This window comes from Triticum urartu, chromosome 4 (assembly GCF_003073215.2).
Source record: "Triticum urartu cultivar G1812 chromosome 4, Tu2.1, whole genome shotgun sequence".
Lineage (NCBI taxonomy): Eukaryota > Viridiplantae > Streptophyta > Magnoliopsida > Poales > Poaceae > Triticum > Triticum urartu.
This window is the reverse complement of record NC_053025.1, coordinates 203,582,284-203,609,512: the sequence shown is the minus strand read 5'-3', so window position 1 is coordinate 203,609,512 and position 27,229 is coordinate 203,582,284. Positions and strand designations below refer to the sequence as shown.

At 46.8% G+C, this 27,229-nt stretch overlaps 1 protein-coding gene across 1 annotated transcript; it reads left to right on the top strand.

Annotated features, from left to right (window-relative positions):
- The first annotated feature begins 11,189 nt into the window (after positions 1 to 11,189).
- Positions 11,190 to 24,818, top strand: LOC125551305 (importin beta-like SAD2 homolog). Its single transcript, XM_048714487.1, has 21 exons — positions 11,190 to 11,429; positions 11,702 to 11,874; positions 11,975 to 12,145; positions 12,673 to 12,783; positions 12,867 to 12,944; positions 13,263 to 13,453; positions 13,527 to 13,587; positions 13,729 to 13,803; positions 13,886 to 13,963; positions 14,044 to 14,106; positions 14,178 to 14,261; positions 18,089 to 18,246; positions 18,401 to 18,440; positions 18,568 to 18,708; positions 18,840 to 18,959; positions 19,044 to 19,262; positions 22,880 to 23,053; positions 23,152 to 23,833; positions 23,942 to 24,144; positions 24,225 to 24,357; positions 24,469 to 24,818. The coding sequence occupies exons 1-21, from the start codon at positions 11,255 to 11,257 to the stop codon at positions 24,630 to 24,632; spliced, it is 3,294 nt and encodes a 1,097-aa protein (XP_048570444.1). The 5' UTR covers positions 11,190 to 11,254; the 3' UTR covers positions 24,633 to 24,818.
- The last annotated feature ends 2,411 nt before the right edge of the window (positions 24,819 to 27,229 follow it).

Below are 27,229 nucleotides of genomic sequence, written 5' to 3'. Positions count from 1 at the left end.
AAGTAGAAGGAATCAAAGGATCATATTCATTAAGCAAAGCATCCCCAAGCTTAGGACAAGCATTATTTCTAGCAAATAAATCTTCAAACATATCATACTCATCAAACATAGCATCCCCAAGCTTGTGGTTTTGCGTATCATCACAATCATTCTTATCAATAGCATGAATGACACCAATAGTATAGCAAACATTATTATCATATTCTTCCCAATCATAATCATCACAACAAGCAATAGGCATAACAAAATAATCATCAATATCATCATCCTCTATCAACATATTCGATTCACTTTCATGAGGCACGATGGTGATGAGAACAATATTATTTGGGAGAGATACCTTTTTACCTCTATTTTTTCTTCTTTTCTTCTTCTTCACCACACCATGTGTGGGTTTAATTAATTATTTCAAGCTTCTTGTTGAAGAGATTGATTGGATAGGAAGCTCCTCCTCGTTACCTGATTCATCATAATAAACACTAGGAGGGTATTGGGAAATATTTTCCCTTTCATTAGTACTCTCTTCATATTATACTTGTTTTCTTGTCTTTAGATAGTTGGCAATATAAGGATTATCAATGCAATTTACCGTACAAAACATATAAATTTCCTCTAGATCAAAATCAAGAAATCTCTCGGGATTTGGAAAACCCTTAGTTATACGTTTCATTTCTTCATACCCCAAAAGAAGGCTAAGCTCTTTATGATGCTCAAGGGTAATCAAGTTATCACAATTTTTGGACATGATTTGATCTTGAAAGAATTTGCATTGGAGATTTAAATGACCACATTCACTGCAAAGTTCACAAGGATGGCGAAAAAATTACATCTTTCAGCACAATCATCTAGCCTCTCTTGCAACCTTTTCATTTCTAAATATTTATGCTTCTTACAAAATCTATCTTCCCTTTTTGGTGTGCAAAGGCACTCCCAATTCACTCCGCAAAAATTGACATGCTTATAAGAAACATTTTTGTCATGACTTGTGCAATCATCATTAGCATTTTGGATATTCAGAGAATTAATACTAACAACATTGCAATCATGATCATCATTCAAATATTTTGTGCCAAGCATTTTATTGACTTCTTCTTCTAACAATTGAGCACAATTTTCCGAACCATCATTTTCAAGAAAGATATTATAAAGATGACCAATAACATGATGCAACATAAATTCCATTTTTTGTAGTTTTCTTTTATAGACCAAACTAGTGATAAAACAAAAAACTAAAAGATTCAATTGCAAGATCTAAAGATATACCTTCAAGCACTCACCTCCCCGGCAACGGCGCCAGAAAAGAGCTTGATGTCTACTACGCAAATTTATTCTTGTAGACACATGTTGGGCCTCCAAACGTAAAGTTTTGTAACACAATAGCATTTTCCCCTCAAGTGGATGACCTAAGGTTTATCAATCCGTGAGAGGTGTAGGATGAAGATGGTCTCTCTAAAACGACCCTGCAACCAAATACAAGAAATCTCTTGTGTCCTCAACACACCAATACAATGGCAAATTGTATAGGTGCACTAGTTCGGCGAAGAGATGGTGATAAAAGTGTAATATTGATGGTAGAAATATATTTTTATAATCTGAATAAATAAAAACAGCAAGATAGCAAATAGTAAACAGGCACAAAAACCGTATTTCAATGCTTAAAAACAAGGCATAGGGTCCGTACTTTCGCTAGTGCAATCTCTCAACAATGATAACATAGTTGGATCATATGATTATCCCTCAAAGTGCAACAAAGAATCACTCCCGAGTTCCTATTAGCGGGGAACAAAAGATAGAAATTGTTTGTAGGATACGAAACCATCTCAAAGCTATTCTTTCCGTTCGATCTATTCAAGAGTCCGTACTAAAACAACACAAAGCTATTGTTTCTATTCGATCTATCCTAGAGTTCGTACTAGAATAACACCAAAGCAAATTCATATTCATAATACTCAATCCACACAAAGAACTACAATGAGACCCCAAAGTTTCCGTCGGAGAAAAGATAATAAAAACGTGCATCAATCCCTATGCATAGATTAACCCAATATCACCGCGGGAATCCGCGAGTTGAATGCCATAACATATATCATGTGAATCAATAAGATACCCCAATTGTCACCTCAAGTATTCATACCACAAGACATATATCATGTGTTCTCATCTCTGAATATTCAATCCGACAAGACAAAACTTCAAAGGGTAAAGATTCAATTCATCACAACAAGAGTATAGAGGGGAGAAACATGATATGATCCGACTATATTAACAAAGCCCATGATATAGATCACGAGAGAGAGAGAGATTAAACACATAGCTACTGGTATAAACCCTCAGCCCCGAGGGTGGACTACTCCCTCCTCATCATGGTGGCCGTCGGGATGGTGAAGATGGCCACCGGAGATGATTCCCCTCTCCGGCAGGGTGCCGGAACAGGTCTAGATTGGTTTTCGGTGGCTACGGAATTTCTGATCTAGGTTAACCCCAAAGGGTTTAGGAATATTTGGGAATTTATAGTGCAAAGAGGGGGTGCGGGAGGCCACCGAGGTGGGCACAACCCACCTGGACGCGCTAGGGGCCCCTGTCCCGTCCTAGTGGGTTGTGCCCCCTCGGGGCACCCCCCAGGTGCAGCTCTGGCCCATTGGGTTTTCTGGTCCAAAAAAATCTCCATAAAGTTTCGCGGTGTTTGGACTCCGTTTGATATTTATTTCTTGCGATGTAAAAAACAAACAAAAAACAACAACTGGCACTGGGCACAGGGTCAATAGGTTAGTCCTAAAAAATGATATAAAGTTGCTATAAAATGATTGGAAAACTCCCAAGAATGGTAAAATAACAACATGAATACTTTATAAATTATAGATACGTTGGAGACGTATCACACGCGAGCATGCGCTGGGAGCCGGAGCTGTTACGGAGGCGTTGCGGAAAGAATGAATAGGTGGAGTTGGAGCAAGGGCGTGATCAACTCAACGAGAGATCAAACGGTCCTAATCAGGGCGAATCTACGGCTTGTGAGGCGGCTGATTCTTTCCCAGGATCAGCCGGCTTACGCCTAGCAGTGGCCCAAAGAATAAACAATTTGCCTCCTGCGTGTACTGCGGTTGCCAAGTAGGATCGTGCACGGTCGTCCAGAGACTTGTCGTCTGTATAGCAATGCTCTTTTTTCTCACTACCAATTGGCCGGCCAAGCACCACCTATTTGTCGCACGACGTGAGATATATTAGCTCCCATTAGGAGGCAACAACATCAATTTCACCTTGAGAACCTTTCGACTCAAAATCAAGTTAAATGAAGATTTCACTCAATTCGTAAGTAATTTTCAAAATTACCATGGGTTCCGTAATCATTGGCAATTTTATTTACAGAAAACTTTCGATCTATTCATGTTGAATCATATCAGTACATCGAACACCAAAAATAATGAAATTACATCATAATTTGTAGACCACCCAGCGACGATTACAAGGACTGAAGCGAGCCACCGTCATGTCCTTCCTTGCCGGAGCCGGGCACAACTTGTTGTAGTAGACGATCGGGAAAGTCGTCCTTCTAAGATCACATAGGACCAACACACCAAAACAACAACTGCCACCGATGATGAAAAGAAGCTTAGATCAAAAGGATCGAACTTGAAGACATATGAACAAAGAGAGGATCCGAGCAGATCCACCAAAGACATGCACCTACAAGGAAGACCTCCGCAGAAGGGCGCGAGGATGAGCGAACCGTTAGGTGTACGGACTGGCGACTGCGTTGGCGACCGCGTGCTTTCACCGGTGAGGGTCGCGGGTGGGGCTGCCCCGGCGGGGTGGACCTTGGTGAGCCGCGAGGCGGGGTCTCCCCAGGTGCGCTCGTCGGTGGCGCGTGCTGGGGCGTCGCCAGCGAGGGCTGGGACCTGCCACAATCGATTTTGGGCGCTGTCGGCGGTGGCTTCTAAAGATGAAGAAGACGGGGACGAGCTCGCGGAGCAGATGCGTGCGGTGCCGGCGGGCCCGTCGATTGGGGACTTCGTGGCCTTCGCGGAGGACGCACGAGGTCTGGGCGCCGAACGCAGGCGGCGATTTGCGCCGGGAGGGCGCGGCCCCAGGTCCACGGTGATGCGCATTTGGCAACCCTCGTCGGCTCGGTGCGTGGCCGCCAGCGAGGGGGATGCGACCGACGCGACTCGTAACATCAGAACCATGGCGGCGGCAAGCTTGGTGGTGGACAAGGCGGTGCCGTCCAGGGAGGACTGGCCATGCCTGCCTGCCCCCTCGTCCCCGGCGCCGGCGGCGGCGGCGCCAGGTGGTCGGGCGAGACCGCAGTCCCCGTTGATGCCTAGGGTTGGTGCGGGCGGGCCGTGCTCTGTTGGGCCTGGGCCGGTGGGCGTGTCGGGCAGTGGGTCGGGCGTGCCTGCCGGGTCGGGACAGGAGTTGGCCCCAATTCCGTTTCCGCATGGGCCCCCAAGGCCCGTTTCGCCGCGGCCTGCCTTGCGTCCGGTCTCTGGCTATATATGGCTGAGACGCGGCTGCCTGGACCCTAATTTAGGGTTTCCAGCCACTTCAAGTGAGGTGCGGTGCCTCGATCACTCCGCCCGCACACTCCAGATCTCACTCCCTCCTCCCCCTCTCCACAGATCCTTTGCGGCGGTGGTGATGGGAGATCGGTGCGCGGACAAGCGCCCCATGGAGGTCTCAGATCCAGAGGCGGAGCGGCGTTGTGAGCGCGAGCTGCGCGACAAGGCTAAGAGGGCGATGCGGGAGCGGTCGGATGGTCGGGAGGCCAGGGCCGAGCGCGGCGGATCCCGCGACCAGGGCGGGCGCGAGGGGGATTGGGGTCCTCCTCCCCCGTGGTGGATTCAGCAGCAAGAAAGAAAGAAGAAGAAGGTTAACCAGCGACGGCGCGAGCTCGAGAAGAAGCCGGAGGCGCATCCTTATTGTGGTGGGGGCCATGGTGATTCGCTGGCTCAGAAGCAGCGGGCGGCTGCAGATCCATTGGCGGTTACCTTCCTCTCCTCCTCCAAGGGCACGGCGGAGGAACCCATTCCGGTGGAAGAAGTGCCCGATGTGGAGTGCTTCAAGTGTGGCCGCCTCAGACACTATCAGTCCAAGTGCAAGTTCCCTCCCCTCTGTGTGTTGTGTAAGGAGGAGGGACATGCGTCTGCGCACTGCCCGACGCGGGGTCGGCAGCTGCAATTGCAGATCATGGGGAACGCTATCGCCGGTGAGGGCTTTTTCTACTTGGAGTTCGACGAGGAGGCCGAGGGCGAGCTGCCAGTGGATGCGTGGATTGAGAATGGGGCCATCCTATCGGCTGAGCCAGGGCGGCTCAATCTCCGCATCCTCAAGCAGGAACTACAACACATGGTGACCGGATCTTGGGATTGTCAAGTGACACATGTGGGCGACAATGATTTCTTGGTGGTTTTCCCTTCCGCAGATCTGCTTCACATGGCGAAAATGAGTGGGAAACTTTTTCTGTCAATCAATGACATCACGACATCGGTTCGGGATATGCTTCACGAGGAGGTGCAGCCAATGGCCATGCCAGAGACTTGGGTGCGGTTGCACGGCATCCCAAAGAAACACAGGCGTGAGGATCGCATAAGGGAAGGGTTTCGGATGCTTGGCCGCCCGATTGTGGTGGATGAATTGTCCCTTATCAGGTTGGGGCCTGTGAGGATGAAGTTAGCATGCAAGGCTCCGGAGAAACTGAATGGATTTGTGGAAGTGTGGTTCAATCATGAAGGTTAACAAATCAAGGTGGAGCGCGAGGTACTACCCAAGCATGGGGGAGAACATGTGATGAATGGCTCTGATCCTCCCAACCCCCCGCCAAAAGACTCTGCTGGTCACGGTGGAGCTTGGCCATCGGGTAGCGCTCCGCCCAAAGGGGCCGCCCCTGGTAATGAACCTCAGGGCGAGGACCGGGCGCCCGCCAAGGCCTCTGACGGTGACACCAAGATGCAGGATACGGGCAAAGAAGGGGATGACAGCCAACATGACTAATCTATTGACACGGAGACTTGGGACAAGCTGGGAGCGGTGTCCACTGATTCGGGGGCCTTGGGTGTGGCGACCCAGGACACGACGGTGAGTGTGCCACCCCTGGCCAGATCCCTGACACTATCCTTTGACGAGTACGGATCCAACATCCTGGCACTGGCAAGGGCACAGACGGAGACTCAAGAGGTGGTTGGGGCCATTGTGGTTGCGGACCCGTTGTCTTCCCTTCCTGTGGCTCCGGGGACCGACAACGACCTGACCCCTGCCAACAAGCGTGGTTCCAATAGTGCGGGACATCAGGCTAAGAAGACGGCTAGGCGGAAGCCGGCCCCCAAGACAGTGACGACGGTGGCGGTGGCGACGCTGGGTGGCGAGCTGGGGGAGGCGTTGGGCAAGGCAGACGTGGGAAGCAAGGAAAGATGCTCCAAGGCTACTCCGGTGACACCGCAGGCCCCCAGCGCCCGCGCCAAGGCCAAGCTGGGAGAATTGACGTCGTTGGAAAGCGCTAAACTGTGGCTCGCTGACAAGAACCTGGAGGCTACAGGTAATCCCCTACCATCTTACCGTATCTTGAACGCTTTTACGGATGAACAGCTTGCTAGCATTCTGGACGATAGTGGCGTGGCAATTAGTGACCCTTGTAGCGAGATTATTTCTATGGTTCGTGCACGGGAGGAAGCTCAGGCCATGCTTGCGGCTACGGCTGCTCGTGGGGACGAACAGAACCGGCGAGCCATCGTTCCGGGTGCGGATGGCAGTGAGGCATTGCCCGAGGAGGAGACAGAGGCTAGGGAGGCCTCTGTTATTCCTTCTTCCAGCCGGATGCCGGCTAGGAAGCGCGTGGTGAAAGCGGTGACATCTAGGGGGGTGCGCCTGCACAATCGTATCATTTAAATGCGTTATCTTTTTTGGAACATTCGGGGTTGTGGCCGCGGGGGGCGGCGTACACAACTCAAGGAGTATATTGCCAGAGAGAGGATTGACGTGGTAGCCCTACAGGAAACGATCAAAGCTGACTTCTCGTTCCATGATCTTCTGGCTTTCAATCCTTTACAACGTTTCTCTTGGCACTGGTTGCCCTCAGCGGGCCACTCGGGTGGTATCTTAATGGGCTGTAATAATGATATCTGTGATGTATTGCAATGGGATGTTGGTGTATTTTTTCTTTCTGCTACCATTAGACACCGCGTCTCGGGCCTTTCGTGGGTAGTGGTGTGTGTGTATGGGCCGGCAGATCACTCACGCTCGGGTGTTTTCCTACAGAAACTAACTAATTTGGTAGGGGCCAAACGAGCTATCATTTTGCCCCTGGTTGTCGGTGGGGACTTCAATCTTATTCGCTCGGGTGCGGACAAAAGCAACACCAACATTGACTAGACTCGGGTGTCCATGTTCAATGCGGCCATAGCGGCATCGGCGTTGCGTGAGGCCGCTCGGACCGGTGCAAGATATACCTGGACAAACAAGCAGTTGTGCCCGGTCCGGAGCGTGTTGGATAGGGTATTTTTTACCCCTGAATGGGAGGTTTTATTTCCCCTATGCAATCTGGTTGCTGAAACTAGAATCGGCTCGGACCATGTTCCGTTGATATTTTCTTCTGGGGAGGAATATATTAGGCGAAGCCCCCAATTCTATTTCGAAACGGCTTGGTTTGAGTCCGAGGGGTTTGCTCAGATGGTGTCGGATCGTTGGGATATGATCTGCCACCAGCTTGGGCCGCAGCGGGGACCGGCAGAGCGCTGGAACTTGGCGGCAAGCAAGCTCAGGGCTTCCCTGCGTGGTTGGATGGCTAACCACGGCAGCGAATCCAAGCGAGAGCGGGCCCAAATTGTTGAGGCAATTGCCGCGCTAGACTTGGAGGCTGACCGGCGCTCCTTCTCGGAGAGTGAATGGGCCGTTCGTTACGACTTGGAGCGCCAAGTTCTTGCCATACTCCGGGCCGAAGAGGAGTACTGGCGCCGCAGGGGCGGGATCAAGTGGGTCACCAAAGGAGACGCTAATACCGGCTATTTTCATGCTTATGCTAATGGTAGAAAATGAAAAAGTACGATCCTTAGATTACAATCCGAACAAGGGCTCTTACTCTCCAACGAGCTCATCGTGGCTCACATTTATGAGTTCTTCATCGGGCTGTTGGGAACGGCCGAGGAGAAAACTCTATGCCTCCGGGACGACCTTTGGGACCCTGCTGATCGGGTCTCACAGGAGGAGAACGATGGGCTCGTCCTCTCTTTCCTTCCGGAGGAAATAGACCATGCCGTTCACAATATGAAAACGGGCACGGCGCCCGGACCGGATGGGTGGCCGGTGGAATTTTTCAAGAAATTCTGGACTAAGCTCAAATATCTTTTCTACGACTTAGTGAATGGCTTTACGCTAGGTACCGTTGACCTATCACGTCTCAACTACGGGGCTATTAGTCTGATACCTAAGGTTAAAGGGGCCGACGACATTAAGCAGTTTCGGCCTATCACTCTGATTAATGTCCCTTTCAAGATTTGTGCAAAAGCATACGCCTCCCGCTTGGTGCCCGTCGCTCAACGAGTGATTAGCCCTAGCCAATCCGGTTTCCTCAAGCAGCGTAATATCCTTGAAGGGCCGTTAGCGCTTCTCGAAATCGTTCATGAGCTCAAACGTACCAAGTCTAGAGGTGTTCTCCTTAAGTTAGATTTCGAGAAAGCTTATGATCGCGTGAACTGGGAGTTCGTGCGAGAGGTCCTCATCAAAAAGGGTTTTGATGTGGGCTTTGTCCACCGTATCATGCACCTTGTGAGTAGTGGACACACGGCTGTGACTATCAATGGTGTAATGGGCAAATTCTTTCGCAACAAACGCGGACTTAGGCAGGGAGATCCTAGCTCTCCTTTGATCTTCAATTTTGTTGCGGACGCTTTGGCGGCTTTGATCAGCAAAGCCAGGGTTGCGGGGCATATCAAAGGGTTGATCTCCCACCTCATCCCCGGCGGCGTGACTCATCTGCAATACGCGGACGACACGATGTTGCTATTCGAGCCAGACGACCATAACATTGCAACAATTAAGTTGCTTTTGATTGCTTTTGAGATTCTTTCGGGTCTAAAGATTAACTTCCTCAAAAGCGAAGTGATAACCATAGGGATGGATGATCACGAAGGTCGGAGAGTCGCAAACTTGCTCAATTGTAAGATTGGGAAGTTTCCGATCAAATACTTGGGACTACCGGTAAACCACAAAAACTTGACGATTGCCGACTGGGCGCCACTTTACGGCAAAGTGGTGAACCGGGTTAGTCCGTGGAGAGGTAGGTTCATGTCCTCTGCTGCTAGGTTAATTTTGACCAATTCTAGCTTATCCTCCTTGCCTATCTTTACGATGGGTATGTTCCTCCTAGCAGATGGAGTGCATGCCAAGCTTGACACGCCTCACGCCCGGTTCTTTTGGGAAGGAACTGGGATAAAGCGCAAATACCATCTGGTTAAGTGGGCTGCGGTCTGTCGCCCTAAGAAGTTCGGAGGTCTGGGGATCACGAATTCGAAGTTGATGAACGTTGCACTACTTACCAAATGGTGGTGGCGCCTTGCCCAAAACGAGAAGGGTCTCTGGGCTGATATTCTCTGGGCCAAGTATTTTCCGGATGGCAACCTCTTTAAGGCCAAGACCAAAGGATCATCCTTTTGGAATGGCATTCAAGCGGTAAGGCCAGCGTTTGCGGTTGGGGCCCAGTTTGCAGTCAACAACGGCAAGTCCACGCATTTTTGGTTGGATTGCCGGAAGGGTCAAACTCCGCTGTGGCAGGCCTACCCGCAGCTATACCAGCTTGCCAAGGACACGCACATTATGGTCGCTCACACTCTCAGAGTGCACCCCCCGGCGATCTCCTTCTTCAGACCTCTGGAAGCGGGAGAGGCGACGACTTGGGAGGCATTGGTGGTTGAGCTCGAGGGATGGAGTCTCAGCCACGATCAAGATCAGATTGATTGGAAGCTTACGGCTTCTCGTAAATTCTCGGTGAAATCCTTATACAAGAAGCTTACGGAGGGGAATGGGCTTGATATGGCCAGGGGGTTGTGGAAGGCTGGCATTCCCCTCAAAATCAAGATATTTTTGTGGTAAATGTTCCGCAACCGTCTTCCAACCTCGGATAATGTGGCCAAACGCAACGGGCCGGCGAACGGGACATGCGCCATCTGCGGTCTTGGGGAGGACGCTAACCATGTCTTCTTCAAGTGCTGCCTTGCTAGATTTGCGTGGAGCGCTGTTAGGGATACATTTAAGCAGAATTGGAACCCGCATAATAGCTCGGACCTTCTTTCTTTGTTAATCGCACAGAGGGGTGCGAATGCGCGCGTGGTGTGGCGCTTCGTTGGGGCGCTGTTTTGGTCCATTTGGACTGTGAGGAACAAAATTACTATCAAACATAAATTCCCTGCTCACCCAGCTGAGATTCTTTTCAAATGTCATGTTTTCCTACAGGCTTGGGCGCCATTGGGGAAGCAGCGTGACGAGGGGCGCATGAACGAGATCATGGAGCAGATCAAAGCATGCACGACAAGAGCAAGACTTCAAGATTCGCCAGATTGAGCTTTTGCGTCTAGTATCTTTATGGTTATGTGCTTTTAGCGTCCTCGTAAACTTTAGTACTCTACTTTGCCGGGACTGCGAGCCCGCTGAACTTATGTGTTATGTTGTTGCGAATTATGACTGGTTTGGATGCTGCCTTGTGGCTTTATTAATTTAAAGCCGGACGCTTCGTGCGTCTTCGTTCCAAAAAAAAAGACATGCACCTACCGATCCCGCGATATCTCCCGTAGACATACCTCCACATGCTCTCTGACAATACTAGATGCAGTCTAAGCGGGAAGAATCTTATTCTATCTTCAGAAAATCACACAAACGCTAATAAAATTTGAAGAAGCACCTAAAAATGAAAGCAATCCTTGGCAGTTTTTTGTTGTTGGCAGTTGATTGAGCTACCTGATGAAATTGTTATTTGGCGCCGTCTTGATTGTCCCATCCCCTGCCGGCTGCCCTATTGCTTTCATTATTTGGTGAATAAGTCGAATATGTTTGAAAAAAAAGACAAGTCGAAAACTCTGAAAAAACTTTGAGCTAGTGTCGGTCTCCGCCTCCACTCCCGAGTGATCTTGTGTTCCTCATCAGGAAAAAAAAAGAGTGCTCCTGTGTACTCCGCGGAATGCAACTTTTCCCGCCATATATTCCATCCCCCTCTCGTTTCTCTTGGTCAAAAGGCGGGAAGAGGCAAAGGACTTCCTAGGGTTTACTGTGCTCAATGGAGGTCGACGCCGCCTACCCCGCCGCCGCCACTGGCGATGAGCTCCGGCGGCTCCTCACCGCCACCCTCAGCGCCGACAAAGCGTCCGTGGACGCCGCCACCGCCGGCCTCGACCGGATCTCCGCGGCCGGCGACCCCAGCTTCCCCATCGCCCTCCTCGCCGTCGCCGCAGGTACCCTGCCTCATACCACTCCAGTAGATCTCGTGCCCTCGTGCAGGCTTAGTTGCGCGCGATTTTGCGGTAGCCCATGGCTCTTTGCTGCTGGGGAATTCAGCGGCAGCGTCGCGGCGCTTCATTTCAAGGCGCTTGATTGAGCGATACATCTTTCTCTTTCTTTGAGGAATTTTGGTTGCGCGCCCGTCGCTCTGGCGATGCGACAAGCATGCTTTAGCTATGAAGTGAGTTTGATGGCTGTATTCGGATTATTCGAATTGCGGTTGTAGGGGATGGTGATCAAGGGACAAGAATAGCTGCTGCGACTTACTTGAAGAATTTCGTCCGGCGCAACAGGGAAGGGGGGCTCTCGTCGTCCGATCTCTACAGGGAGTTTCGCGACCAGCTCGCGCAGGCTCTGCTTCGAGTGGAACCTGCAATTCTTCGAGTGCTGATTGAAGTTGTATGCGCAGATGTGCCCCTGTATCTCCAAATATTACATGCTGCATCATCCGTAAGGTTGTTTCTTAACTGCTTATGACGCTACCGTTTGTTGCTGGCAGTTTGGCCAAGTCGTGGAGAAAGATTTTGTCAAGGAGAATTCGTGGCCTCAACTTGTGCCTCAGTTGAAGCTGGTGATCCAGAGCAGCGATGCAATTAGTCCAGGCCAGCATCCTGAGTGGAAAACCATTAATGCTCTCACGGCACTCCAGGCCATCCTTCGCCCCTTTCAGGTATATTTCAATTTCCAAGGACGAGCGCTACATATTTACATGTGCTTTGCACTTGTCCAACATGTTTCTGAAATCCAACCTCTTACCCTCTGGGTTTCTCTCAAGAAGAATGCACACTTACTCTGGCTTCAAAGCATTTTGCCCCCTGCATTCTAAATAACAGGAACATTCCTGTTTCAGAATTACTCTGCCCACCTTATCTGTATAAAGAACTAAAACAGAAAGTTAACCTCCCTCTGTTGTTTGTTTCTTTTAGGAACTTATTTTCTCTGGGATTTCCTGTTCAAAATGCGCAGCCATTGTTTGACAATTCAACCCACTAGAGAATACTTTACTTTCATGACTTCCTGAATCAATTTCTGGACTTCATCATCAGCGTGCCTGTATGACATATCAACTTCTACTTGAGAGTTGTGCCCCATTTGGATCTCTTTAGTTAGATTATTTGATAATGATTTAACACCCGTCAATAAAACATATATATTAATGAAACCAATGTTTCTTACCTAACCGTGTTTATTTTACAGTATTTCTTGAACCCGAAAGTTGTAAAGGAGCCTGTTCCAGAGCAGTTGGAGCAAATCGCAGCTGAGATTCTTGTACCACTGCAAGTGACATTCCACCACTTTGCTGACAAGGTCCTTCGCTAATGCACTCTGATGTTCTCCAAAGATTATACGCACCCTGATCTTTGTTGACTATTTTATGGTGTGTGCAACAGGTTCTACTACCGCACGATGGGAATAAGGTGGAATATGAGCAGCTCCTACTTATCACATGCAAGTGCATGTATTTCACTGTAAGTCCTGTTTCTGTTTCCTCTTTGTGATGTATTAACAGTATAAATATCACATACTGAAAACATATGAAATGAAAGGGTAGGCTGAATACTAAATAGCGTATATTTGTTGAACAAAGCTCAAAACAACATTTTCTTTTTTGTTTAGGCAATGTGAGAATGCTGTGCATACCTAGTCCATTCTTTTGCTTCCCAATGCTGTGCTTGCCCTGTATATTTACATTGTCATAGTGCTACGTGATAGACTTCTTTTTGGCATGCTTGGTTGATTGGCTGTTAACTTCCTATAATGTGTGACTAATTATGGTACTCCTGCAGGTGAGGTCATACATGCCATCTGGGGTGAAGCAGATCCTGCCTTCCCTTTGCAAAGACATGTTCCGTGTACTGGATTCATTGGATTTCAACAGTCCTCCTGAAGATTCAGCTACAGCAAGGCTCAAGATTGCAAAAAGATGTCTTATTATATTTTGCACACTTGTTACTCGTCACAGGAAACATGCTGATAAGTATGTACATTTGTCTCTGCTGTTGTTCTTTTCTAGTATATTTTCCAGAATGCTTACTCTTCATTGTTCTCAGCCAGATGCTACATATTGTCAACTGCGTAATCAGAATATCAAAACAAAGCATTCATTTAAGTGTAAGTTCTATAGTGCCGAAGACCAAGTATTATGAGCCTGTAACATTTTCTAGATTATTGAATGGTGTGATGGGCATTGTTATCATTATTGATTATTGTATTTGATAAGATTCCGAATTACAAATGAATAAATGATTGCAGAAACTCAATTCTCTCTCGGACCGGATTTTTTCATTAACATTTGACGTGATTTCCCGTGTATTGGAGACAGGCCCTGTAAGTGTACACCAAGTAATTTGACTGCATTGTCGGAACAGAAATGTTTGAACTTGATGGCCATGTGTTCTCTTGGTTGCAGGGATGGCGTCTTGTTTCACCCCATTTTTCTTCACTTATGGATTCAGCAATTTTTCCAGCATTAGCATTAAATGAAAAGGTTAGCTCCCTACCTTTTTGTTGATAAATAACATCTTTCCAATATGTACTTATTTTGACCCAACTTTACATGTTACTTAGGATATAGCTGACTGGGAGGAGGATACCGATGAGTATATGCGGAAGAATCTTCCCTCTGAACTTGTAAATACATGATTCCACATTACTCGTTTATCTCTTGTGTTCATGTTGTCTGACTGATTTTTTTTTGGCAGGATGACATTTCAGGGTGGGCTGAGGATTTATTTACTGCTAGGAAAAGTGCCATCAATTTACTTGGTGTTCTAGCCCTCTCAAAGGTTGTAATTTTCTTCCCTTTTTTCGGGAAATAGAAACTTTTATTAATTCTTTGCCATGTATCTAGGTGATACAAGAACAATAGAGTTGGGCCTCTGGCCTCTGCATCATAAACACACACAGTGAAATATGCACAAGCACAAGCAGGGGAACAAACCTGGTAAAAGTATAAGTTGCTAGAGATAACATTTTTTTTGGAAAAGGAGGTTTGGAAAAGGAGGCTCACCTCTGGCCTCTGCATCTGAAAGATGCATGCGGCCATAAAAACAACACAATCATAATGCGTCTGGAAGGCTCAAGATGCCACAGTATGGAGATTAGGCCGCTGCTGGGAGAACGGGTCACTGACAACCTGCTGCAACTATGTGCATGCCACTATCAGAAACTCTTGGTTTTTCTGTCACTGAAGAATTGACCAGGAACGGAGCCAGCTTGTCTTGTACATATGCACATAATTTGCACACGGGAGTTAATGTTCCTTTTTATCAGAAGCAATATCACTACGACTAAGCAATAGTGATCAACATAGAGCACCTGCTCCAAGTAGTACCATATCCGGCAATTTTTTTGAGAGCCCCCTCAACCAATTATTAAACATATTAGCAACGGCTCGAGGAGGTGATGGTTGGATGCTACGCTACACGGCTCTAGCAAAATGACAATTGAAAAACAGATTCCGAATAGATTCATCATGGTTACAGAAGCTACACCTTGGACTCCCTTGCCAATATCGTTTAAGAAGATTATCTTTTAGCTAGTATATGATGCCCTTGCGCATATACCACAAAAAAATCTTGGATTTTGAAAAGATTTTTATTTTCTGTAGTAGCTTATTTTTCATTGGAATATCGGATTGCAACAACGATATATACATCAAATTGATGGATATTGACCATTTTCATGCAAATTCCCTCTAAAAACTGTCTCAGTCATCTAAGTATTTTTCTTTCATAGTGCATTGATGCACATAATATCTGTTAGAATAAATCCGAGGCACTTCGTCAATCATCCGAGGACCAAGCAATCACACGAGCACGACACCGAGATTTGTTAACGAGGTTCACCGATATGGCTACATCCCCGGGGCTTGACTATGGACGCTCCTCCCCATGACACCACTACAATACCGCACATGGTTGCCCTGGACACCGGCACATGCCGCCGGCTTCCCCTGCGTTCCGATGCTATTATGTTGGCATATGTTACATCGTGTGTCTACCCCTGCTATATAAGAGAGGCCTAGGATATAAGTGTCCTACTAGGACACGATTCCACATCCTATCTAAACACAATATTAGTCAGAGTCCAACTGTAACCTACCTTGTACACAATATTCGACACAACTCTAACAAACTCCACCTTGGCGAATATTCTTCACCACTTTGAATTCGTTAATGCGTCAAACTTCCATGTACATTGGACTTGAGCTTATCCCATGAGCACCGCTGCTACTCCAAAGACTCCATATGACTCCACCTGCAACTTGTAGTCTCTTCTTTTTTTGACCACAGTCAACACTCGAGCAAAATTAAGTTCCTCTTTACTCTAGTCTGTGCTCCCAACTTCCAGAGTATCCGTCCAACGCCATCACACACTGATCACTGACCTGCGTGTAAGTGAATAACTCACATATTGAGTGTCACACATAAGAGTTACCTGAACTCAATATCACCGCTCCTTTCTTGACCGCCTATCTGAAAGTTGAAGGAATTTCACCATTGCTTGTAGTCACCTTGAGTCAAATTCGCAGCTGTCTCATCACATGTATGACCACCAGAGCCCTGGCCCGTCTCCATGTCCCGTGCGTACCGCACGCCTCGCCGCTATTACCGCGTCGAGCCTCCGCTGTCCTGGTTGAGTCTCAAGGGTCGTGAAACCACACCACTCAACCCCCATTGCAGAGTCCCACCGATCACCACCGACCGATGACGAGTTTCACACTTCCATCAGACCACTGGGCTCCAGTCCAAACTACATGTCACTCGCTTTTCCCGCTGAATAGGCTTCGATTCTCTGGATCCTTACACCGTAGCCCCTCAATCCAACTCCTCCTTCAACATGACTCCATGGTAGATGATCAGTCCACCCTCGCGCCCCGTCGACTTCAAGCTCTCATGTGCGCACCGTCTTGAATCAACCCCGCACCATAGTCTTGTCGAAGCCGCCAAGCCCTCAGGATTGCGCCACGTGTTTCCACGTCCCAGAAGTCGGTCACCATCAGCAGCACGCTCCTACGTCGTCGTCGCCGATCCCATCACCATCTTCTGTACCAACCGACTCGCGTCGATCCGTCAGACTGTTCAGGACAACTGCCCTATGTGTCTGACCCGAGCCGACATTTCTGACTGCAACCATCTGCAACTCCTCACAGTCCTCATCGTCCGTCTGGCTTGACATCCAACAACGCCTTCAAGCATCTCTCTTGTGCCAACAAATTTTCATCCTTGTCTGTCATAACCCAAAGTTTTCAGTTCTGCCAAACCTCTCCACCTCAAATCTGATACTCGTTGGCACCAGATTCTTTGTATGACTAACCCTGTGAAAAAAACAATTGAGCTTCCTTCCACGATGCCAAAGTACACGAAGCAAACCTATGTGCTCGCGTCCCAGTAGTAGTAGCAATTTTACGTGGCGTAGCTCCTGGCTCAATCCCAATGCTAGCTTGCTTTGTCTCCTAATGGATTTTTCTTGGATCTGCTTAGGCTGCCTTGATGTTGCATATCTTTGGCTCGGAACGAGGAGAATCTCCTCCAGGGACTCCGTCCCTTTTCTTTTTGTCCATAACAAATCCTACGATGCTGTTTTGCTGTACAACCTGAGTTGCGATTCCATGAGCACAACGTGCGTACCACACACCACCTTCGGCCTGCCCGGCCACAACACGCCACCTGGGCCTGGCACAGGGCTAGACCAGCCACGTGCACCTTCCAGGACTCTCCAAGCGCTGCGCCGAGCGCTCTGCCGTGTTGTGCATGCATTACGCCGCCGCCGCTCAAATGGATCGAGCCGCCTGATCCGATTCCACCCGCAACTCGCCGAGATTGCTCTTCGCCTGATTTCTTCCAATCGATCTCAACCGTGCAACACTTATTTCTTTACGCAATTTCCGTGTAGACGATACCGATCTAAAATCAAGCCGTCCACTCAATCAACATGATCCGCCTTGATCTCAAACCTTGCTCATGATACCACTTGTTAGAATAAATCCAAGGCACTCCGTCGATCATCCGAGGACCAAGCAATCACACGAGCACGACACCGAGATTTGTTAACGAGGTTCACCGATATGGCTACATCCCATGACACCACTACAATACCACACACAGTTGCCCTGGACACCGGCACATGCCGCCGGCTTCCCCTGCGTTCCGGTGCTATTATGTTGGCATAGGTTACATCGTGTGTCTACCCCTGCTATATAAGAGAGGCCTAGGATATAAGTGTCCTACTAGGACACGATTCCACATCCTATCTAAACACAATACTACTCAGAATCCAACTGTAACCTACCTTGTACACAATATTCGACACAACTCTAACAATATCCTTTAGGCACACCAGGTCATTGTTTTAGATTAGATTGTTATATCAGAGTGTGTGACTTCATATTGTTAGGCTGATTCCTTGTATAGACAATTACAAGTCAGTTAAGCATCTGAAACTATTATTTCGTGCATATATATGCATTTTAAATGCTTTCAGCGACTGCATTGCACAAGCTACAAAGTTCATGCATTTTTCTGTTTCTTTTGAATCCAGGGAACTAATTAAATTAAAACAAGACTTGCATGGGTGTTTTACTTATACTAACACATGTTTCTTGTTTCAGGGCCCACCCGTTGTATCTGCAGCTTCCAAACGCAAGAAGGGTGACAAAAGCAAAGGAAAAGGAGGAAGCTGCATTGGGGAGCTATTGGTCATCCCATTCCTGTCAAAATTTCCTGTACCTTCTCATGGAGAAGATGCGTCATCAAAGGCAGTGCAGAAGTAAGATCACATGGCTTATTTATTTTGGCCCTTAAGAAAGGATTGTGGAAATCTAGACATATCTGTGCCACATGCATACATGTGGACTCTGGACTATTTGCTTTTCTATTGTTTCATACTTATGAAATAGTCACTTTACTGTCATTCATTTCAGTTATTTTGGTGTCCTAATGGCATATGGAGGCCTCCAAGATGTAAGAATGTTCTCTCATAAGATGTGTATTTTCTGAACCTCTCTTCCTACGAGAGACACAGCCCCTGGTTCCATTATCCTCTGAACTTATATTAGAGTAGTTGCTGATTTATTAACCCATTTTGCAGTTTCTGAGTGAGAGGAAAGATTTGGCGGTTACTTTGATCAGGAATCGGATTCTTCCATTGTATTATTTAGATCCGTGTAGTCCATATTTGATATCTACTGCAAACTGGATTATAGGGCAGCTTGCCCTGTGCCTACCAGAGGTACATCCTTTCATTGTGTTCATGCTTGCATCATGTTGTAGGATGGGCTAGTTAACACACGAGACTTCATCACTGTATTTCATTATATCATCATATATTTAATTTCTGATTCCTTTTTTGCTTATCTGCAGGCTATGTGCACGGATATTTATAATTCTTTAATGAAGGCATTAAGCATGGAAGATGCCGAGGATGTAACTTGTTATCCGGTTCGTGCTTCTGCTTCTGGTGCTATTGCAGAACTCATTGAGGTAAGAGTTGACATGGTATTGTCAATGGAATCTACTTGTCGCCTGTAAATATGCCACTGACATATTTTTGTGTGCCTTTTGTAGAATGGTTATGCTCCGCCTGACTGGGTTGCCCTTTTGCAAGTTGTTGTGAAAAGGATAAGCGCTGAAGATGAAAACGAGTCTGCTCTTTTGTTTCAGCTTCTGGGAACAATAGTCGATGCTGGCCAAGAGAAAGTTGTGGCTCACATTCCTGGCACTGTCTCTAACATTGCCAATACTATTATAAATCTACTGCCCCCTGTACCAGATCCATGGCCTCAGGTAATATTGCTTTATTCATTTCTCAGATTTCCACGGTCAACACTTTCATGCTTTCTGCAGACAATGCAGGCACAATAGTACTCACTACTATCATTTTCACATACTAGTGGGTGAGGCTCAAGGATTAGAACCTAAGTCCACTCAGTGGCCTTGTTTCTTAATACAATGTATTCCCTCCGTCCGGAAATACTTGTCTTAGAAATGATTGAAAATGGATGTATATATAACTAAAATAAGTCTAGATACAACCATTTATACAACAACAACAACAACAACAACAACAACAACAAAGCCTTTAGTCCCAAACAAGTTGGGGTAGGCTAGAGGTGAAACCCATAAGATCTCGCAACCAACTCATGGCTCTGGCACATGGATAGCAAGCTTCCACGCACCCCTGTCCATAGCTAGCTCTTTGGTGATACTCCAATCCTTCAGGTCTCTCTTAACGGACTCCTCCCATGTCAAATTCGGTCTACCCCGCCCTCTCTTGACATTCTCCGCACGCTTTAGCCGTCCGCTATGCACTGGAGCTTCTAGAGGCCTGCGCTGAGTATGCCCAAACCATCTCAGACGATGTTGGACAAGCTTCTCCTCAATTGGTGCTACCCCAACTCTATCTTGTATATCATCATTCCGGACTCGATCCTTCCTCGTGTGGCCACACATCCATCTCAACATACGCATCTCCGCCACACCTAACTGTTGAACATGTCGCCTTTTAGTCGGCCAACACTCCGCGCCATACAACATTGCGGGTCGAACTGCCGTCGTGTAGAACTTGCCTTTTAGCTTTTGTGGCACTCTCTTGTCACAGAGAATGCCAGAAGCTTGGCGCCACTTCATCCATCCGGCTTTGATTCGATGGTTCACATCTTCATCAATACCCCCATCCTCCTGCAACATTGACCCCAAATACCGAAAGGTGTCCTTCCGATGTACCACCTGGCCATCAAGGCTAACCTCCTCCTCCTCACACCTAGTAGTACTGAAACCGCACATCATGTACTCGGTTTTAGTTCTACTAAGCCTAAACCCTTTCGATTCCAAGGTTTGTCTCCATAACTCTAACTTCCTATTTACCCTCGTCCGACTATCGTCAACTAGCACCACATCATCCGCAAAGAGCATACACCATGGGATATCTCCTTGTATATCCCTTGTGACCTCATCCATCACCAATGCAAAAAGATAAGGGCTCAAAGCTGACCCCTGATGCAGTCCTTCTTAATCGGGAAGTCATCGGTGTCGACATCACTTGTTCGAACACTTGTCACAACATTATCATACATGTCCTTGATGAGGGTAATGTACTTTGCTGGGACTTTGTGTTTCTCCAAGGCCCACCACATGACATTCCACGGTATCTTATCATAGGCCTTCTCCAAGTCAATGAACACCATATGCAAGTCCTTCTTTTGCTCCCTATATCTCTCCATAAGTTGTCGTACCAAGAAAATGGCTTCCATGGTCGACCTCCCAGGCATGAAACCAAACTGATTTTTAGTCACGCTTGTCATTCTTCTTAAGCGGTGCTCAATGACTCTCTCCCATAGCTTCATTGTATGGCTCATCAGCTTAATTCCACGGTAATTAGTACAACTCTGAACATCCCCCTTGTTCTTGAAGATTGGTACTAATATACTCCGTCTCCATTCTTCTGGCATCTTGTTTGCCCGAAAAATGAGGTTGAAAAGCTTGGTTAGCCATACTATTGCTATGTCCCCGAGACCTTTCCACACCTCAATGGGGATACAATCAGGGCCCATCGCCTTGCCTCCTTTCATCCTTTTTAAAGCCTCCTTCACCTCAGACTCCTGGATTCGCCGCACAAAACGCATGTTGGTCTCATCAAAGGAGTCGTCTAGTTCAATGGTAGAACTCTCATTCTCCCCATTGAACAGCTTGTCGAAGTACTCCCGCCATCTATGCTTAATCTCCTCGTCCTTCACCAAGAGTTGGCCTGCTCCGTCCTTGATGCATTTGACTTGGCCAATGTCCCTCTTCTTCCTCTCTCGGATCTTGGCCATCTTATAGATGTCCCTTTCACCTTCCTTCGTGCCTAACCGTTGGTAGAGGTCCTCATATGCCTGACCCCTTGCTTCACCAACAGCTCGCTTTGCGGCCTTCTTCGCCATCTTGTACTTCTCTATGTTGTCTGCACTCCTATCCAGGTATAGGCGTCTGAAGCAATCTTTCTTCTCTTTAATCGCCTTCTGGACGTCATCATTCCACCACCAGGTATCCTTATCTTCGCTTCTCCTTCCCCTGGACACTCCAAACTCCTCCGAGGCCACCTTACGAATGCAAGTCGCCATCTTCATCCACACATTGTCCGCATCCCCTCCTTCCTCCCAAGGGCCCTCCTTAATGACCCTCTCCTTGAACACCTGAGCTACCTCCCCCTTGAGCTTCCACCACTTCGTTCTAGCGACTTTGGCACGCTTATCCCGCCGGACACGAATCCGAAAGCGGAAGTCAGCAACCACCAGCTTATGCTGGGGTACAACACTCTCTCCAGGTATCACCTTATAGTCTAGGCACGCACGCCTATCTTCTCTTCTCGAGAGGATGAAATCAATCTGGCTAGAGTGTTGGCCACTACTAAAAGTCACCAGATGTGATTCTCTCTTTCTAAAGAGGGTGTTAGCTACAATCATGTTGTAGGCTAGAGCAAAGCTTAAGACATCTTCTCCTTCTTGATTTCTGATGCCATGGCCAAAGCCCCCATGCGCCCCTTCAAAACCTGTGTTAGATGTACCCACGTGGCCATTGAGGTCTCCTATGAAGAGCTTCTCACCAATCGGTACACTCCTAACCATGTCTTCCAGGCCTTCCCAGAACTCCCTCTTGGTGTTCTCATTGTGGCCTACTTGCGGTGCATACGCGCTGATAACATTGAGAACCAAGTCCTCAACTACCAGCTTGACCAAGATAATCCGGTCCCCACGTCTCTTGACGTCTACCACTCCATACTTGAGGCTCTTGTTGATCAAGATGCCTACGCCATTTCTGTTTGCAGCCGTCCCCGTGTACCACAGCTTGAAGCCGGTATCCTCCACCTCCTTCGCCTTCTGTCCTCTCCATTTGGTTTCTTGGACGCAAAGGATATCAACACCTCTCCTCACCGCTGCATCAACTAGCTCCTGAAGCTTCCCTATCAGAGACCCTACGTTCCAGCTACCTAAGCGAAACCCCCTAGGCTCGGCTAGCTTCCTTACCCTTCGCACCCGTCGAGTCAAATGCTAAGACCCTTGCTCATTTTCCACTACACCCGGGCGCTGATGTAGCGTGCCACTAAGGATGCGACGACCCGATCCTCGCTCACTTGCCACCATATCCGGATCAAGATACGGCGCGCCACTTGGGGGGTGACGGCCCGGCCCTTGCCCACTTTATAGGACAAGTATTTCTGGACGGAGGGAGTAACATATAACAAAGATTATAAACCTGGTGTGGAACTACTGATAGATTTTTTCTGAAGGAAATACATGTTTGCATGTTGCTATGGATGTCTGTTCTTTTAACCCACCGTTTTGTCTCTAGTATCCCTCATTAACTAATCCCTAGAGGGAAAATCCTAATAGCTCTAACTGGTTTACATGTACGTATTGTTGTAGGTTGTCGAACAGGGTTTTGCTGCACTGGTAGCTATGGTTCAAGCTTGGGATAGCTCTGCACCAGATGAAAACAAGGAACATGAGAAGAGTGCGTGGCAATTAGGCCAGACTGCTATCACTCAAACTTTTTCAACAGTATTACAAAAAGCTTGGCTGTTGCCAGTTGAACAGATGGTATGTTGGCAAAGTGGAAGTCAAGTTCGCTATCTAGTGATGTCTGTAGGTGGCTGTGCAATAAAATCTGTCTGACTGTTTGTTGACGTTTATTTCAGGAGCCGACTTTAGATTCTGCACTGCCACCACCTTCATGTGTAAATGATGCATCCGTGTTGCTTGAATTCATCCTGAGGTCTATTACTTCTATGGAAGAAATCACACACATGAATGTCTTTGAGCTAGTAGTTATATGGGCAGACATCATTGCATACTGGGACTCTTGGGAGGAGGAGGAGGATCAAGGAGTTTTCAACGCAATCAAAGAAGCTGTCAGTTTCCATCAAAGATTTGACTCCTCTGGTTTCTTTCTGAAGATGCTTCCTTCCCAATCTGCAAATGGATCACAAAGTTCAGTCATTAGTCGGGTTTCTAGTTTTGTGACCAGGGCCATTGCAGCCTACCCCTCTGCAACATGGAGGGCATGCTCATGCATCCATACACTATTGCATGCTCCAGATTTTTCCTTGGGAGCAGAAGATACTAGAATGACTCTTGCTGTAACCTTTGGGGAAGCAACATTTTCCTATTTCAAGGGTGTATCTGACAGCCCTGCTGGGATATGGAAGCCACTACTCTTGGCCATTTCTTCATGCTACATTTGCTATCCAGATGCTATTCAGCAAGTTTTATGCAAGGATAATGGCAATGGTTATACAGCATGGGCATCTGCACTGGCACAAGTCTCAAGTAGCTCGTTTACTCCTGGGCTCTCGTCTGAATCTGAGATCAAACTGGCCAGTAAGTAACTATATATCTATTGATCATTACAGTTTGAGTCTTGTTGATGTTTGCTTTCTTGACTAAGAAAGATGTGTCATCTTATTACTGCTTGCAATCACCATGCAGTATTAACATTAGCAACTGTGATTGAGCGACTGCTGGCCCTTTCCATGGGTGGCACCAAGGTGTTGCAAGACTGCTATACATCATTGATGGGGTCCTGCATTCATCTCAAGGACGTTCAAGAGGACGGGGACGATGGTGATGGTGATGGAGCAGAAGATCTTGATGACGACGATGATGAGGAAGACACCGATGACGATGATGAGGTAATGTACCATAGAACCGTGTTTTCTATATTCTCTCTAAGCTCAAACACATTGCTTGAAGATCGTGAACATGCAATCAGGATTCGGAGGATGATGATGTGCGAGAAGAGACGGAAGAGGAATTCCTTGCAAGATATGCTGCTGCTGCTGGCGAGTCAATCGAGGTTGTTGAGGAAGGAGACATAGATGAAGAAACCCAAGACATTGAACTGGGTAAACTTCTGGAACCATTTTATTTATCTGATATTTACCGCAAAATAGTTTTTCTTCTGATATTAACCTCAAATGGTTGTTTTTGAACATTTGTTTCTGGGGCTAATGCAGGTTCCCTGGACGAAATGGACATACAACAAGTGGTTCTTTCACTGATTCAGAAACATACTGCTCTCCTCCAAGCGCAGGTTTTGCCAGATGACCTAATTGAGAGAATTGCAGAAACATTTCCTGAATATGAGCAGCTGTTGCATGCTCACCAACTTAGGTGTTAGACTTGTGCAGATTTTCTTTTCCAAACATGTTTTCTATGCTAGCTTTGCAGCTTTTATTAGCTTTATTTTGTTTGTCGTTCTTTTTGGATACTCTGCTTGTTCTTTGTGCTCGTGTATGAAATGATGGACTACAATGTGTTACTGGGGTTTCACACTTTTGGTGGATGAAAAATATCATTTGTTTTATCGTGTGACTCAATGGTGCAATATTTATCATTTTTTATCCAGTGAGCTGTATATTTTTCTGACCCACTTACTCCTAGGGTCTCAACTTTAATATTTAGCCTGCCTTTTGGCTAAAAACTTTAATATAACCAAACTGTTGAAATTGTTCACTAGTTTGATTTTGAGGCTGTTTTTTACGGGCGTTGTCAAATTTGAGTTGGATTTGTGAGATGAAAGTCAGCAAACGAAAAAGACCATGAGCTGCATTCTACAAACCAGGATTTGGAATTCTGTTGATGCAGTATATCAGTTATATTCCCTTCTCACCCTAGGTTCCATTTCATAGAAAGAAACCACGGTCTCAAGCATTTTGTCTTACAAACCAGATACCTCTTACTCCCTTCGTCCGGAAATACTTGTCATCGAAATGGATAAAAGAGAATGTATATAGATGTATTTTAGTTTTAAATACATTTTTTTTTATCAATTTTGATGACAAGTATTTTCGGACGGAGAGAGTACTTCACTAAACATCTGCCGACGCTTACCAAACTTCTCACGTTACCAGACAATTTGCTGCCAGATGGATCGTAGGCCCCGTGGTCAATCAGCAAAGGCCTGAGAACACCAGATGGATCGAATCCTCTTATTTAGGATGTTTCATCTGACTAGCTATTTGCCCATGCATTGTAATGGGATCATACATATTTCAATAGTATAACATCAATTGTGTATGTTTATAGGATACTCATGCACAGCAGACAACATTGTTCTCCCACAAAAAACAACATTATTGATTATTGTTTCACCACTCAATCACACTCTTCTTTTTTCACCACTATTCCCACCTCTTCGTCGCCCTACTCCAAGTAGCCTCCCTAGTCCAATCTATCCATACGGTTCTCAATAGTGCATCCGGGTCGCATCCTCAACCACTTCCACCCTCACACACACACACTGGAATTTCAAGCATGCAACCATGTAGTTGGGGTATATTTTCACAATGTGCTTCTCTTAGCAAGGAGTGGTTGGTGGAGGTTTTGATAGTTCAAGATTTCCTATATTGCATCCTAATTGGTGATTAGAAAGAAGCCAAGGATCAATAGAGTCATATTATTCCAGAAGCAGAAACAGTAAAACAGAAACAAATATTCTGAAGGTTAAAGATTTGTACAAGTTCAACGAAGACTAATGCATGCTACCACATCAAATTCCTTTAGCAAGATAATACTTTCCCAAAATACGTTTAACATCTAACTTTTCCAATAATTGTACGACGGCTCCATGAAAATAAACTGAGCAGTGCTATAAGGACGATAATATTGGACGATTGCGGACAACAATTAAATGCAGCGGAGAAATCTTGTCCATGGCCGAGCAACGACCGCTGGATTCTCTAGTCGTGCACATATCGCCCTAAGTTTGACGTGTCTGGATCACTTTCGAAATTAAATTGGATTGAATCATTTGTACTCTGATTCAATTTTGTGAATTTTGCACCTCGAGCTTTAGGTCGAACAATATGTGAGATAGTCCTAGAATATACTGAGAGATTGGATGATTTGCCACACTTTACTTGGTGCTTAGATGATTCGCTCTGCTTTAGTTAGGATTAGATGATTTGCCCCAATTTTCTTTTATCTTTTGATCATTTGCCCTAATCTGTATTCTAATTAATTCTTAATTATTTTAATTCAAAGAATCAACGTGGAATGACCTTTGTGCCCCTATGGTAGTTTTGCAATTTCTATGCCTAATCTACCTGGTTCGACCCTTCATAGTTCATATTGAACCTGCTGCTCGTCCTTCTCGCTACTCTTATTACTGAAACATCGATGCAGCAAGAACACGAAAGCAGCGCTGCAGCTCAGCGGCCCGGTGGCTACTGCTGCCGCTCGGAGGCCCGGCGGTTCCCGCTGCTGCCCGACGGCTCGACTGCCGGCAGCTTCCTCTCCACCCTAGTGGCTCCCACTTCTACTCGGCGGTCCGGCGGCTCCCGTTGTTGTTCGAAAGCCGGAGGCTCCTGGTGCTGCTCAACGGTCCAGTGCCTCCCTCTGCACCTGGGTGGCTCATGCTGCTGCTTGGTTGACGGCCGCTCCCTCTACTGCTCGATGACACGGCGCCCACCCGGCGACCAAGTGCCCTGTATTTCCTTGCTCCTTTCGATCCCCTTGCTCCACTCGATTCCTCCGCAAGGCAGCATGCAGCTTACAGCAGGGGAGAGATTTAGTGTTTGACCAGTGCATTTTGAGCATTTTCCTCTGATCCCTTACTCTGAACTTGTGCATAGAATCTTGAGAGATCCCATTATCCCATGTAAGCATAGGTTCTGCATCAGTTACTAATGTTTCTATCTTGAACAGGAATACATGGACAATCAGTTAAATGATTTTTTTGCCTGTTAGATAGGAGTCATATCTCATTCAATAGAT